The sequence below is a fragment of the Conger conger genome, chromosome 2 (assembly GCF_963514075.1).
Source record: "Conger conger chromosome 2, fConCon1.1, whole genome shotgun sequence".
Classification (NCBI taxonomy): domain Eukaryota; kingdom Metazoa; phylum Chordata; class Actinopteri; order Anguilliformes; family Congridae; genus Conger; species Conger conger.
This window is the reverse complement of record NC_083761.1, coordinates 50,946,784-50,963,253: the sequence shown is the minus strand read 5'-3', so window position 1 is coordinate 50,963,253 and position 16,470 is coordinate 50,946,784. Positions and strand designations below refer to the sequence as shown.

The window sequence follows — 16,470 nt, the reverse complement described above, 5'->3', positions numbered from 1 at the left end:
TATATGCAAATGTAATCCTTTAAAACATCCCAAACACCATTGCTCTTTGGAACATTTTCCTCATTGTAATAAACTTTCCTGTTTTCTAATGACGAACATCAGATCTGCTTCTTCCTGTGACAACGGTCATCTTACTGGTTCCTGGTAAAACTTAGATTTACTAACAGTACCAACCGGCTAAGCTCTGAATGCCAGACAACTGCTCTTACCGCCTGAGCCAATGTCGCCCCAGGTGGGAGGTAGCAGCAAGCTTATCCTCATTTTCTGGCATCACCAGAACAGCCGCAGAACAGCCACAAAATGTCAAAAGCAGTACAATGATGTCAAGAGACAGGGAAAACAAAAGCTCACTGGAAACGAAAGGAATTCCACCTACGGCTACAGAGGATCTGATGTCTGAGGAGGACATCGCTGCCTCTACCCTCCATGCTGAAAGCAGTGAGGGATTTGATGGACTAGAGATTTGAGTCCAATGTAATGCAACAATATCAGTAAATGAATGTGCACAATGAGTACAAACCATGCAGGCTTGTTGTGAAAATAATTTATTTTCCTTTTAACACCTGTAACAAAGCCATACAATAAATGAAACATAAATGCAGCTCTGTTGCCTGATGATCCTGATGCCGGACCCAGTAGGCAGGAGCAGCGAGTAATTGTGGAGGGAGAAGAGATGGAGGAACAAACTTCATTGAGGTTGAGAGGAGCCAATCCAGATCGCAATGCGGGACAGGATATTGGGTGGAAACAGGTAGGGCGTTAGCCATGTGAACATCCACCTGTGCCGTATCGAGGTCCCTCGGACACATTGCATATAATCTGCAATGGCTTGCTGAAGCAGCCGAGAGCCTGAATCGAATATTCTGTTTGCTTGTTGGCTATAGATGTAGCGAAGTCCTGGTGTTCTCATTCATGTCTACTAATTATTTAGAATAAATAAAAAATAAAATAAAATGCCACATAACCACCAGGAGGCAGCATCATCAAGCACAGAACAGGGTGCCCATGGTCATCAACAGCATGCTGGATTCTCTCTGAAACTTTCATATATTCTACAGTCATTACACATAAAGCGAAATATTTCAAGCCTTTTTTTGTTTTAATCTTGATGATTATGAAATCAAAAATCCAGTATCTCAAAATATTCTAATATTTTTCACCAATCAAAAAAAGGATTTATAATACAGAAATGTTGACCTTCTGAAAAGTATGTTCATTTATGCGCTCAATACTTGGTGGGGCTCCTTTTGCATGAATTACTGTATCAATGTGGTGTGGTATGGAGGCAATCAGCCTGTGGCACTACTGAGGTGTTATGGAAGCCCAGGTTGCTTTGATAGCGGACTTCAGCTCGTCTGTATTGTTGGGTCTAGTGTCTCCTCATCTTCCTCTTGACAATGCCCCATAGATTCTCTATGGGGTTCAGGTCAGGCAAGTTGGCTGGCCAATCAAGCACAGTAATACCATGGTCAGCAAACCAGTTACTAGTAGTTTTGGCACTATGTGTGGGTGCCAAGTCCTGCTGAAAGAGGAAATCATAAACCTTATCAGCAGACGAAAGCATGAAGTGCTCTACAATCTCCTGCTAGACGGCTGTGTTGACTCTGGACTTGATAAAACACAGTGGACCAACACCAGCAGATGGCACCCCAAACCATCACTGATCCTGGATACATCTGTGTGTGGTGGCTCTTGATGCACTGACTCCAGCCTCAGACCACTCCTTGTGAAGCTCCCCCAAGTTCTTGAATCAGCTTTGCTGTTGCTTCTGCCCCTTTTCTTACCACACATTTCCCTTCCAGTCAACTTTCCATGAATATGCTTTGATACAGCTCTCTGCAAACAGCCAGCCCTTTCACCAATGACCTTCTGTGGCTTACCCTCCTTGTGGAGGGTGTCAATGAATGTCTTCTGGACAACTGTCAAGTCAGCAGTCTCCCCCATGATTGCCTGACCAAGTATTGAGTGCCTAAATGAACATACTTTACAGAAGATCGACAGTTCTGTATTATAAATCTTTTTATTTTATTTTATTGGTCTTAACTAATATTCTAATATTTTGAGATACTGGATTTTCATGAGCTGTAAGCCGTAATCATCAAGATTAAAACAAACAAAGGCTTGAAACATTTTACTTTATGTGAAAAGAATCTTGAATATATGAAAGTTTCACTTTTTGAATTAAATTACAGAAAAAAAATAACTTTTCCCACAATATTCACATTTTTTTATATGCACCTGTATATAAACTACGGTATTTACTTTTATTTCAAAACATTTATTATCATATTTCAACTTAAATTGCCAATAAAATCTTACATAAATTAATCTCAGTCTAAAAGAATTGTGTCATTCCATCACTTCCTGTTTCACTAGGGTAAAAAAATATGTAAGACACATGCAATATCCCTTTGTTATCCATGAGCATGGGAAAAGCCAATTTTCCAAAAATAACTGTCAATTCAAAAGATGGTAGAGTCAGATGGTAATTGACCGTCACAAAAAAACATAAATGGTTAAACATACCACTTAGCACTGTAAGGGCAATGATAAAAAATGTAAACCATATGGAATGGTTGCAAACTTGCAGGGAAGAAGATGCAAGTGCCCATTGTCCCCACAGATGGTGAGGAAGATGGTGTGGGAGGCAATAAAGAACCCAGGGATCACAGTTCAATAATTGCAGACACTGGTTGCATCTTGTGAACAATCATATGCTGCCACCTCCATATCAGCAAACTCTTTGGAAGGGTGGCACAAAGAAAGCCCTGATTGAGCACAATAAACAAAACCAAGTGTCTGGAGTGAACATTTTGGCCATAAACATCATCAGTATGTTTGACAGCAAACAAGGAATCCATACCTGGAGAAGCACCTCCCACCAACAGTGAAATATGGAGGTGGGTCCTTGATGTTTTGGGGATGTTTTTCTGCCAGGGGTTCAGAGGTACTAGTTAAGATCAATGGTATAATGAATTCCACAAATTACCTACATCAAACCCCAAACATACATCAAAATTCACAGAAAAAATGGTAAAGTCAAAAGAAAACATCCATGTTTGCAATGGCCATCTCAGTCCCCAGACTTAAATCCCATTGAAAACCTGTGTTCAGAACTCAAGAGGGTGGTCCATAAGCACAATATGTTCTCTAACCTTATCAATAATTATAGGAAAAGACTCACGGCTGTCATCTTTGGCGAGGGTGATAGCAAAGTATTAAACCAGGCATGCTAATTATGAAACCTGTTTTTTTATTTTTATGTAATACATTGGTTGAATCCATTGAATCATTAATAAAAACACAGTTTATTTAAAAATACTTTTTTAAGTTTTACAACCACGTTTCTGTGTGGTTGTAAACTCCTAATAGACTCATTCCTATCATATCATTTTCATACCTTATGTCTTAACCCATGAGCAAAACATACAGTATGTACACCAAATCAGATGAGTGTGGGGGTTTTTTGCATCTGAGATAAATTCACAGCTTGTTCTCAGCTTACATGTTCTTATTCTTTACCACAAGCATCCTTGTGGTGTAGCAGGAGTGCTGAAGAACCAAAAAGCAAAAAAAAAAACGCATGACTTGCTTCAGTTTAACAGTCACAATAAGTATGTTTTGTACTTCCTGTTCCTGTCAGCTATATGTGAAAATATTCGTTCAAGTGAACTGTAGATATATTATTTATGGATTATTCTTGTTAAATGGCAGTTAGCAGTTTAACAAGAGTAACATATCCTATCTTTTACAATATTAATTTGTAAAAGTCAGTTTGCTTTGGTATTTAATGCATCAGAAGACAACAGCTGTCTACTCTCTCACAAGTAGGTTAGACAAAATAATGCTTGTAACTAGGCTATATCCACTTCATGCATGTTTCATCAATAACAGAGGACACACATAATAAAACAACCAAAACCATTTTTTTCCCTAAATGTGTGATGTGTGAAACATAAAGGTGGTAGTGTCATACCTAGGGCTACACCTGGAACAGGCCCACTTGTCTTTATTGATAATGCAATGGAGGATGGCAGCAGTAGGATGAATTCAGTAGTGTATGGACAAATTTTGTCTAACTGTGTACAAATAAATTCCTCGTTGGTGGGTGTTTCATCTTGCAGTGAGATAATGGCCTAAAACACACTGAGGAGACTGAAAAGAGAAATCTCCCAAAACAAAGAACAACTGAAAGTGGCTGTAGTAAAAGCCTAGAAAAGCAGGAAGATACCAAATGTTTATAGATGTCAGTGGGTCATATACTTGATGCAGTTATTGTATTTAAGGACTAAGCAACAAAATATTAGACTTTATTGCTTTATTGCTTTACTTTTCTGTCAATTCATTAACTTTAGCACAGCTGAAAATGGGGGACACACAAAAACAACTATTTTGGTAAAATGGTAAAAGGTTGTATGCATGTAAATACCATCAAATGTCTGCATTTTTGCCTGATATTCATCTTGTGATATAACACACATTTCACTCTACTATTACCATACTTCAGGAGGGCGCTGTATCAGTTATGAAACATTTTAACTGAAATGGAAAGATAGTTCAGAGTTGGGAGGGAGGGTGGGGGTGGGCATCCTGGATAAGCGTACTTGTGGCTGGGATGGGGTGTTTTGGGTGGGATAAGGTGGAGGGGGGGGGGGGGGCAGCACATGGTGGAAACCATTGGTTTGGGCACTATTTCTGTAGTTAGCTGAATGCATTTTCATTTGAAGGATTTAGAGACCCTCTTTTCCAGAGAGATTTATGTCTGGGTATGAAAAAAACAACAACATTTAGCCGAAACAGAAGACATGTTTACATACTGGCTCCAACAGTATTAATACATTATTAGATTGCTCTGTCAGATCCTCCTCAGTGTTCTGAGTTGGGAGTCTCTGCAGACTGGATTGGATAGCATATGTGTAACTGACCGAATTATCGACCAATAATTCGACACGCCAGTTTTAATTATCGACAAATGGAAACATGCTGTCGAAACGCTTTTTCCTGTCGAAACGCCCCTTACTCCAATCAGCAGAGACTAATACTTGGGTGTTCTGCACCAATGTTAGACTGTCTCCTAGGAAGGAGTGGTCTGTTTCCTCACGTGACATGCTGTGCTAAATAAACAGACACGATTGAAAACGACAGTGCGCGTGCAGATTTTGTGTAGCCCAATAGTTAATGGTAAGTACGATTAAACGATGAAACAGATGCAGAGGTTCACATATATATTACTAGGTAGCAATACATTATTTGTAGGTTTTTTCTGAATGTTATCATAGGTTCATATCCTCAGTAGCTCGCGAACGTAGCTAGCTAATGTTAGGTATCTAATGTACGTAGCAAATAACAAAGGTTTTTTCTAGCTTGCTAGCGTTTACAAACGTTTTGGTACTAAATTAATGTAGCCAGTTTCGTGCGTCATAACGCAGACTACTGTACAAGTAACTTCTTGTTACCTGAATTAACTTAGTGAATACAATTTCATAGCCTAAAGATTTAGCTATGTAACCAACGGTTTCTTTTTTTCAAGTGAATTGTTGCTGTGTTTTCCCGTTCCAACTTGTTTGAGACTTGAGGCAGGGAGGTCTACCTACTGTCTGTATCTAAATTATAGTGTGCGTCAGCATACAGCATGTTGTTTGTGTCCAAAAGTCCATGTGCTAAGATTGAAATTGAACCTTCGTCTAGCTCCTAGATTAAGGGTTTTTTGAACTCCGTTAACATGTCATAATTAAACTCTGAAGGGTGAGGCTTTCGAAAGGAGCAGTAGGAACACGAGGGGGACTTTGAGAAGGAGTTGAAGAAGGAATAGGGTGATGCTTTACTCTCTGTCCCAGAAGCTGCAGCCGCTTTTTACAGAAATTTTCAGGTGCTGTTTTATTAATGGAAATGATTTCTTTCCATTATAGTCTAGTCATCAGCAAACTTACATATTTCTTTATCACTCTGCTGTGCCGTTTCTGTAAATTAGTGTTTGGATTTTATTATGTAATTTGTGTATGCATTCATTTTATTTACATTGTAATTCCTACTATTGCTGAAATTGACATTTTAACCGTCATTATATCCATGTTGTCTGATAATGATAATGGTTCTTGAATGCAGTCTCTTTCAGAAATGCAGTCACAAGTTAAACATAATCTCCACCCAGAAAGTGAGACGGTGATCAACAAACTTATCAACATCAAGCTGACAGCATCTTACACCTATCTGTCCCTGGTATTGGCATTCACCCTCTTTCTCTCAATGTTTTACTGAGATAATTATTTTAGTGTTTACATTTTCCTGTCTTTTTGTTGGTGCTGTCATTCTAAGTGCCTTCCATGCAATGTTTATGTTAAACCATCCCCTGTCTGTTTTTATGAAGTTTAGCCTTGTATTTTGTCCTCTGTAGTACCTGCTGACTATGTATGTATGTATGTATGCTATCCTTAGTAACTGTATGTCTCCTGCTATAAACATCTGTGTCTGTGTGTGCATGCATTGTGGTTATGCAGTCTCTGTGTTGGTGTCATTATGCTGTTATTTTCTTGTCACACTACGTGCCATATTAACACTTTTCTTCAATCGTGTAGGGTATGTTTTTTGACAGGGATGATGTGGCTCTCCCCAGCTTCTCAAGTTATTTCCTCAAACGTTCTGGGAAGGAGAGGAAGCAGGCAGAAAGCCTGTTGGAATACCAGAACATGAGAGGTGGTCAAATTTTGCTGCAAACTATTGCAGTGAGTTCCCATCCAATAACATTTCATGAACCTTACTCATTCTGTAGACTCAAAGTCTCTGTTTCAGAGGCATTATTTCCTTGGAGTTGTAAATAATTTCTGTAACTACAGCTTCCACAGTTACTCATCCCCCCTAAATCCCTCACCAACTTTATTGCATAGATTCCATTTTGTGTGATTATATGTACTTAGTTTTGATTGTGCTTGATTGCACAATTCACATCAAAGTGTCAGTCATTAAAGTGGTCAATAGCGTGTTGTTGGAGGACAGAGAAACATTCACACCTGGGTACCTGTACTTGTTTCCTTTTGGCTCATGGTGGATTTTTGGTTGTATTTGGTTGTATTTCTTTACTTCACATGACTGCATTTATGGTCATGGAGTAATTTTAATTTTAAAAGTCCAAACGCCAGTTGAGTCTGACATTTATAGTGTTAATAGTCGGAATGCTATTTGTTCCCTTTCTCTCAGACTGGGCTGCAAATTTCTTGGTGGAAAATAACTCTCTCCTCTGTCTCCCCCAGAAACCCTGCAGGGAGGACTGGAAGGGAGGATTGGATGCAATGACTTTCTCTCTGGAGTACCAGAAATCTCTAAACCAGTCTCTGCTCGAGTTGCACCTCATGGCCAACAGCCACACCGACCCTCATGTGAGTCAAAGGATTTTCAGTCCAAGTGCTTTAAAAAAATGTTTTTCATTTGTAGTCATGCACAATATTGTAGTGATTTTCAGTGTCGGTATTAACATGTTCTAACATTGTTTGTATCTCAGCTGTGTGACTTCCTGGAGCAGCATTTCCTCTCTGACAGCCATGATGTTATCAAGCAACTTGGCGATTATGTGGGCAGTTTGACCCGCCTGACTTCTTCTGACACCCAGGGGTCCATGGGGGAGTACCTGTTCGACAAGCATACTCTGTGACTTGAAAGCAGGATACTATTTGCCACAACCTACATTTCCCTCCAAGATGGAGAAAAATAAGAATTAGTTGATGATTGGAATCCACTTCTAACAACTTCATACCTCAATATTACATACCTCAACCAATACCTGTTATGTAGACAGGAAGTTAACATGGATTTAACTGACACAATTTCTCATAACATGTTTACAGTATTGTGTGAATGTGTGTGCATATGCATGCTTGGACATGATGTTTATGTATACTGGTGCATTTAGGTCCCCATGGTGCTGTATTTACCTGGTTACACAACTCCACTGGGTCTACATTCTTCAGAAAGACCAACTCACTTTTTAAGCTTCTTTTGTAACCTTGTGGTTTACCTACTGCATATTACTTCGACTATTACATGGAATGATTTGGATTTCGACCAAAAGTTGACTAATTTGATTAAAATATGATTCCAAGAATGTTCTGTCTGTGTTTATTTTAATCTTAATCCTGTTAAGTGGTCATGTTTGTCCAAGAAAACGTCAATTGTTTCCATACTTAAAACACATTTGACCCATTTAATATTTGCATCAAATCTGGAATACCACACCGGCTTTCACTCCGCTAAGAACAGGAAGCTGAGGCTACAGTGGGCATGCGATGACCAAGACTGGAGGATTGATAATTGGAAAAATGTCTGATCTGATGGATATTGATCTACTGCGTTTTGCAGATGGTAGTGTCAGACTATGGCGTGAATGCCTTTAATACATGGGTCCATCTGTTAACTGCATATTGGTGGTGAAGACTGGTGTTTTGTGATATGGCACATTTTACTGGATGTATCCATTTGAAAAAGGGTAGACTGGCCACAAAGGGATACACATGGTCAGTAACAATGCATATGCATAATGTGGTGTTCAAATGATGCTCAGGGGTCTAATGTGTGCCATGGCTTCCTGTTTTTCTGGGGTTTACAAGTAGTGTAGCGTGTAAAATATGTCGTGTATCAACGTGGAAAAAGGCAAAGAAGTCTTAGAAGAGACATGACATGAAATCGGGATGAAACCTGGTTACAAGATGACCTATTCAGTCCGTGAGAACAGTGGTACAATTTCTGTTCTTTTGGCTCTGTACTCCAGCACGTTGGATTTGAAATTAAACAATGGGCCTCGTGTAAGAACCAATTGTACGAACGAACTTGGCACATTCACCAGTTTTCCCGTATTTAGAATTTTTCCTTGGGTAGGAATAACATTTATGAGTGGTCCCGATCTGGGCCCAGTTTCATATACACTACTTTTGGTTGCATATCCTTTGCATGTCATGACTTCCTTATGTCTGTGACCTTTCAACATCATCAGAGTCTGGATATCTTACTTCCAGGTTGTCCTACAAGCGATACTAAATCTTTCCATTTGAATGGATCTCTCATTTAATACTTTGGACCCTTAATGACTGAAAACCTTTAGCCAACAAATGTGTTCCATACTGTTATCAGCATAATTTGATTGACTGAAACTATTCCCATAGATATCCATTCTAATGCAATGAGTTTTAGCATCGCTTGTAGGACAACCTGAATATAAGATATCCAGACTCTGATGATGTTGATGGGTCACAGACCTCCTAGATCAGGAAGTCATGGCATGCAAAGAATATGCAACCAAATAGAAAACATGACCCTTTTACTTGACATTATGTTAATCTGTCTCTTAACATTGAAATGGGGGACTCCATATAAAAGAGTGCTGTAATTATTACATGGTAAAAACAAAATGTACAAAAATACCATTTAATGAAAGCTCCGAGTCTGCGCTTTGAAGACATGAATTGTTTGATTACAAACAAATAAAATAAATTATTAAATCAGAAAAAGCTGAAAGACACGGTTACCCCAAACCTTTGAATGGTAGTGTACATTGCTTGAACAATGTAGCATACATTTAACCAATAACTTGTATACTGTAATGTATAAGTCGTTTCCCTCACAGGACAGTTGGGAATACTGGAAATATTCATTCATTATGTGATTCAGTGATTATGTGAAACCCACTCGCAAATTATATCAATTTTACCTGCACTGTACGTTACCTTTATGTACGAAAGTAGGCAAATAAAATGCATTGTCAGTGTGTATGCCAAGAGCATGTAAGAATGTCCTTGAGCGAAAGCGCAATAGAGTATCTACTGGAGTTAAATAAGTTCCTCACAACTAAATAGGAGGCACTTACAAAGAAAAGGTCTTGTCTGTTCAAAAACTTTCCTTTCTAAGTGCTCTTACAATGATGGCTTGTTCACTGAGGTTCATGCTCACTTACAAAGAGTGAGCTCATTTCTGTTGTCTGAGTGATTTTAACAAGACATTATTCTAACAAGCCTGTCTAAATGGTGCTACCCCTTTATGACTATCCCAAAACATCAACAATCTAGCTGTTGTCTAGTTGGCGATGTATATGAAATAGGGCCCTGTTGTAAAACTCATGTAAACAATGCATTCCATTAATTTCCTATGGAGAGGCAGTGCAGAACCTCAGATCAAACTTTCAAACTAGGGGTTTCAGATCAAATATTAATCAAGATTCAGCAATAGCATTGCTTATTTCTCCCCTCAATTGTTTTCAGGAATGTATTTTAGTGGACAGCTTAGGACTCATACGAGCCCTTTGTATGAAAAAAGTAAGAGGAATTTATGATAAGAATACGACATGATGTTGCAAACAATTTATTTTGGTAAATATATTGTTTGGCGTATGTCTTGGTGACCTTTTTTTCTTTTTCTTTTAAATGGCTTCATTGACTGTCATTGTCACAACTCTGGTCCTCATGTTGACAAACGGCAATAACAGACTCCATAAGCAATCAAACGCCTAGAATCAAGACTGGACTTATACCTGCACTATGGAAGCAATTGAATATACCTGAATAATCAAAAACAGCTGAGAAGCCAACTGTCCAATTACTTTTGGTACCCTAAAATGGAGGGACTATGTATAAAATTCCTACGCTGTAAATACCCTTAAAGGGGACGGTCTGTGCCTCATACTCATTGTTTCATTTAAAATCCAATGTGCTGGAGGACAGAGCCAAAAGAACAGAAATTGTACCACTGTCCTAACGTTTGGACTGCATTGGATACCACTCTCCACCATTGGGTCAATCACTAAAATGATAAAGCTGCATGCTCGAGGAAACCTTGCACCCGTGCACATTGAGGCATGTTTGAGAGGCAAATAAAGGGGCATAGGTGGGGATATACAACACATCAGGGGGGCACATAATCTCTTAAATCAACCATCAGAGTTCTATGCCAATAGGGCTACGAGAAAAAAAGCCTCTGTGGAGGGTAAGCACCAGAAATATGCAATTGGAGTTTGTTAAATGGCCCTGGAACTGTAAGTGGAAAAAGATACTATGTTCAGACGGAACCAAAATTTAGATACTCGGCCATACACACCAAGACGTACTGTGAAACGTGGCGGACCTGCAAGCACCAAATTTTGGCCAAAAGCCTGGTTCAGTTCCCTCTGCCAGGAGACTCAAACTTGCCTTCATTTGGATTTCCCAATCATTTTTGAAGGAAATGCATTTATCATTTGTGGAGAATTATTTTTGTTCATTCTAATAAATTATTAAAGTAGAATAAGTTTGAGAATTAAAATATAGCTTGGTTCTTAAAGAAGCAGACATGTGTAAGTTATTTAATCCTAATCATGCACAAATAAAAGGGTATGTACTGTATCATAGTAAGAAGCAAGTACATCTTGGTTTGGGCGGAACTTCCTCTAATGTACTCGTTTTTAAAACTAGTCAGAACCAGTCTAACCACAACCCATAAATACGCCCACACACAGCACAAGACATATTGCATAGTCACAAGACCGTTCCTCTGCAGTTCCAAAGATAACAATAGGACTTTGAAACTAGAATATGCTGAGTCACAGTGAGGCAGCAGTTTTATGTTTATGAGTTTATGTCAGGAAAGTTTTGAGAACAGAAGGTTATAACCAGATAAGGTCACAAAGGGAGGAATGCAAAGTCATTGCTGATAAGGAAGTGAGCACCCAAAAACCAAGAACACTCAATTCAGCATATTTTGCCACTGCAAAATATAAAAACTGTAACCACAATTGGTCTTAATTTAATAATGTTATACTTTCCTTCTTTACTAAACTTTTTTTATATATATAAAAATAAAATAAAAAGCTCCTCAGCATTGAATAAATAAACATTCAAAAAGAAGGGCTTAAAGTAGAACTCGATACAGTACATGGTCATTTTATGCTCTACTACTACAGTACAAGTCAGTAGTGGTCACTCACAGTGAAGCCTAAATTGTACAATTGTAACCTAAACAATTAAATTGAGCTAAACTACTACTTTCATGCAACATCCATATCTAAGTAAAGTCTGAAACATTGAATGTGTCCATTTGTGTCAGCTAGTTTGTACTTTAATGAAAGGAACATGATCAGAAATCAAAATGCTAATTATAATATGAAAATGTGTCCATCCTTTTTACAGTTGAATGAGTATTATAATAAGGTATTGTACCATTATTTATACGCATGTACCTGACTAAAAGCATAATCAATCATTTAGGACAGGGGGTTTGTGCCTTTGGTTACTAAATTGAGTAACTAAGGGAGATTCAACTGCTGACAAGTTGTAGTATTAGGAGTTTAGGAGGAGTAGGGCTGACAGAGCCTGATTCAGCAAGGAACTTATTTCTTTCTCACACTCACCCTAGTCACAAACTGAAGAAATTGCAGTAGATCAGCATATTTATTGATCAGGTGTCTGCTGTTCAATGTGAGGCTTATTGGCCAAAGTTATCTTCCAGGTCATTACAATTAAACTAACTTGAGCTCAATATCTAAAAATATTCTGATCCTGATCCATCAACCCATCTTTGCAGTTTACCTCTTGAAACGGTAGTAAGATACGTATAGTTTTGTGCACAATATGTAAGCTTCATTCAAACACATGTCATAATACACACACACAAAAACCCACTTGTGATTGAATCTCAGTGACCTGGTCTATAATTTCAACGACTATACCAATGGGTATTATATTAAAACATTTATATTTCAGACTTTTGTTGAGCAAGACATAACGAGAGTGGATCTATCTTGGCACTATAGCAGTGAGGGATCAAGTAGCCTAATTATCTTATGAGCTATGGTCGTTGTCATAGGTAAACATCTTAGTAACATAGTCTACGATAATATAGCATGGGCTTACTATTAAAACGTCTGAAGTGCATTTACAATAACAACATTAAAATGACCAGATTTTGCCGAATGTAACTAACTTATAGCAGTCACAATCGAGCATTAATTATTGGATTTATAAAAAATATTAACATTAGGCTACAGTAGCTAATTATTATTAAGTAAACCGGTTAACTCGCAAAATCTAAATTTAACGACGTAGTTACTATTACAAATGATGGACTCTCTCTATGGTTGTTTTGTCCAGAACATCAAACACAGTTGCTGCCAAACAGCCAGAAACATTAACCAGTCTACCGTTTTTGGCTACAAAGAATTTAGGCGACTGCTTGTTGTGTTCGATCATAGCTTCCTGTTAAAGACGTATTCCTTGCTATTGGCTATTTTTGTACTAAATCCCTCCTTCTTTCTTTATTTTATTGGTTGCCAAACCCCATCTCTCAGCTTCTGACGTAGGCAAACTTGAATCATATATATACAGAGAAGACTTGAACGGAAATTTCATAACGCAGAGGAAATTTAGGAGTTCTTGCTTCAACAGTGATTGAACGGAACTTCTAACTCCATTTTCGTTTGCTTTCATAAAACTGTAAATATTCTTACATTCCTGTATTTTTTTACTTGACAAAATATATTTTTGTACAATTACTCTTTCGACTGAAGATGGAAACCTCACAGATCCGCCAGAATTACCACCGTGACTGCGAAGCCGCCATTAACAGAATGGTCAACATGGAGCTCTTTGCGTCATACGCCTACATGTCTATGGTGAGTAATATGACTGGGCTACTGCACAACTTCCCTGTGTTCGGAAGACTGTTAGCTCACGATGTTCCGAAAAGCACCTGAAACTACTAGTTTTGCAATCTGTTATGCAGCAAAAATGCAATCATTAACGTTAGTTTAAAACCTATAATCTAAAACGATGTGTGCACGTGCGTGAATAATTTTACAAGGAACACTTTTGGCTGAGCCGTATAATCCTGCCCACTTCGTGGTCAGACGTTAGAAACGGCTCCCCCACCACACTGTCAATCTTCTCTGAAACCGATTGCGGACGTGTCATGAAAGTTTCATTGTTCGGAACACCGTGAGCTAACTTTGCGTTCGGAACACAGTGCGTCTACTGCATGTATTGCTTGCTGGCTTAATGGGTTACGTTCGGTAGTTCGAAATGTACGTATATTTACGTATATAATGTATGACAATTATGTAACGTGTAGCCTATTTGGCTAGTTACATTCTGTACCGTGGACAAGCAACAGTTAATAATATTATATTAGTCAGCTGGATACCCTGTCAATGTGACCGTTCCGGTTAATTTAAGTTGACAAACTTGATGTTGGTGAAAAATTGACACTTTTATTAATCTCGACTGAGTCTTGGAAGATCCTTTATAAACTCACCGTGTCCATTGTTTTTTCCACCAGGACCACTACTTTTCCCGTGATGATGTCGCTCTGCCAGGGTTCTCTCATTTCTTTAAGAAGAGCAGTGAGGAAGAACGGGAACATGCGGAAAAGCTGCTGTCTTTCCAAAACAAGAGGGGTGGACGCATTTTCCTGCAGGACATCAAGGTCAGAAATCTGTTCAGTCTTTCATATCTAGATATGAGGATGTATGACACACACCATTCATTTTGATTCCAATTAACCTTACCCGCATGTCTTTGGACTGTGGGAGGAAACCCACACAGACACAGGGAGAACATGCCTAACTCCACACACTATTTTTATGTTCATATATGGGTCAGCTGAGACTGAGTAATGTGTATAATGTACAGCATTGACACTACTTCTGTGGTTTGGTGAACATTCTTCAAGCAGCACCTTTCCCCATCCCTCCCTACCTCCCTGTGAACCTTAATTGTTGTCTTTGTGATTTACGTTGTGTTTCGGTATTTTTAGTTGGCTAGGTAAGCAGTATTTGGATAGTTAAGTTTGGTCACTTTTGCTTTGTTGTTTATTTGTTGTTTAAAAATTTTTTTTTTTAATAGGCCCTGGTCCTTATCTTTGTTGTACAGGTAGCAATTGAAATTGTACTTCCCTCTAGGGTCTTTCAGTGCAATTATCCCTGGTTATGGGTATGCACTTTGTTGTACGTCGCTCTGGATAAGAGCGTCTGCCAAATGCCAATAATGTAATGTAATGTAACATGAGGGTGAGCCCTAATGTGACTAGTGATATAATTCTTTGTCACAGAAACCAGACCGGGATGAGTGGGGTACTGGACTGGATGCCATGCAGTGTGCTCTGCAGTTGGAGAAGAATGTGAACCAGGCCCTACTAGACCTGCATAAGATTGCCTCTGACAACACTGACCCCCACGTGAGTCTGCCTTTCTGGGAGTTTTATTTTTATTGAGATTAATAGAAAGAGACTGAGAAGGACTGTTAAATTTGTCCTTCAGGTGCGAGTAATGTAATGTAATGTACCTGTAATTGTATTGCTTGCATTGATATTCTGTTTTTCTTTATGCTCCCTCAGCTGTGTGACTTCCTGGAGACTCACTATCTGAATGAACAGGTGGAGTCCATAAAGAAGCTTGGAGATCACATTACCAACCTGACAAGAATGGATGCAAGCAATAACAAGATGGCTGAGTACCTGTTTGACAAGCACACCCTGGGGGGCAAAAGCTAAAGTTTTACCCAGTCTTCATTCTTGACTGCTTAAGATCCAAATAATTTGTTTTGAATGTTGACAGTATGGCTTTTACTATACTCTTGTTAAATGCTGAATCTAATCTCCGGCCGTGTGTTACGGGGAAAAAATTAACGTTGCATCTTATAAGCAGGTTACACATTCGTACATTGTGAATTTGGAACCTTGTAAACCTTCTTGTCAACACTGCATATGAGAGTGTGCCTAAATGGTTTCTCTGTATTAAAATTGAAACTGGTCTGCTTACTGTAATTGTGTGCTTCTGCTTGTCAACAAATAAAACATTGGATCTGATTGAGACAAATATTTCCTGTCCAAAGCTTCTAATACAGATTTTGCGCCGAACATCCATTTATTTTTTGGTCATTTTGCAGTGGGGTGAGAATTATGACATTTTGGGATTATGTGCATTGGGTAGGTAGGTTTCAAAGCATATTAGTTAAATATGAATTATTTTCTCATAAGTAATCGACCCAGTCATAAGTAATGAACAACATGCATAATATTCAATCCTCAACAGTTTGATTCAGCCATTTCAGATTCAGTACTGCATGGGGTCCATTCCTTTATTTGAAAATAATTTCGACTAAATTACTTCTACAATATCTTCCATCCAGAACAAATGCAATTCCAGTACTACTGACAAATGGAAAATAACAGTATGTAAATTCAAGCTAAACCTAAAATCCGTTGAGCCAGTGTCCATTTTATCTGTACATCTTGTAAGGGCATATTGTGAAATATCATTAGGTTATTCAGTTGGAAGAAAACAATTCCTGCGTCATTGTGAAATCATGAATAATCAATGACTCAGTCATGATCTATACTTAACAATGACTTACAATGAAGTTCATGTTTTCAGTGCATACACAGTTAACTTTAAATACAATCTTACAAAAGGGAACCTGAGTGAACACGAAACATTTTAAATTATTATTTAAAATTATTTAATGA

General features: G+C 38.4%; 2 protein-coding genes across 5 annotated transcripts; both read left to right on the top strand.

Moving 5' to 3' along the window:
• Positions 1-5,041: 5,041 nt before the first annotated feature.
• Positions 5,042-8,095, top strand: zgc:56095 (Ferritin, lower subunit-like). 4 transcript variants are annotated; one of them, XM_061231757.1, is made up of 6 exons: positions 5,042-5,181; positions 5,745-5,869; positions 6,106-6,219; positions 6,576-6,722; positions 7,248-7,373; positions 7,496-8,095. In XM_061231757.1, exons 3-6 carry the CDS (start codon positions 6,118-6,120, stop codon positions 7,643-7,645), a joined length of 525 nt encoding a protein of 174 aa, XP_061087741.1. In that variant the 5' UTR covers positions 5,042-5,181; positions 5,745-5,869; positions 6,106-6,117; the 3' UTR covers positions 7,646-8,095. The 4 variants fall into 4 exon arrangements, with proteins under 4 accessions (XP_061087741.1, XP_061087738.1, XP_061087740.1 ...); XM_061231754.1 differs by having other exon boundaries at positions 5,745-6,219; XM_061231756.1 differs by lacking the exon at positions 5,745-5,869 and having other exon boundaries at positions 5,064-5,181.
• A 5,238-nt stretch (positions 8,096-13,333) lies between these two features.
• LOC133118109 (ferritin, middle subunit) lies at positions 13,334-15,820 on the top strand. Its single transcript, XM_061227853.1, has 4 exons — positions 13,334-13,621; positions 14,284-14,430; positions 15,055-15,180; positions 15,340-15,820. Exons 1-4 carry the CDS (start codon positions 13,517-13,519, stop codon positions 15,493-15,495), a joined length of 534 nt encoding a protein of 177 aa, XP_061083837.1. The 5' UTR covers positions 13,334-13,516; the 3' UTR covers positions 15,496-15,820.
• Positions 15,821-16,470: the final 650 nt, after the last annotated feature.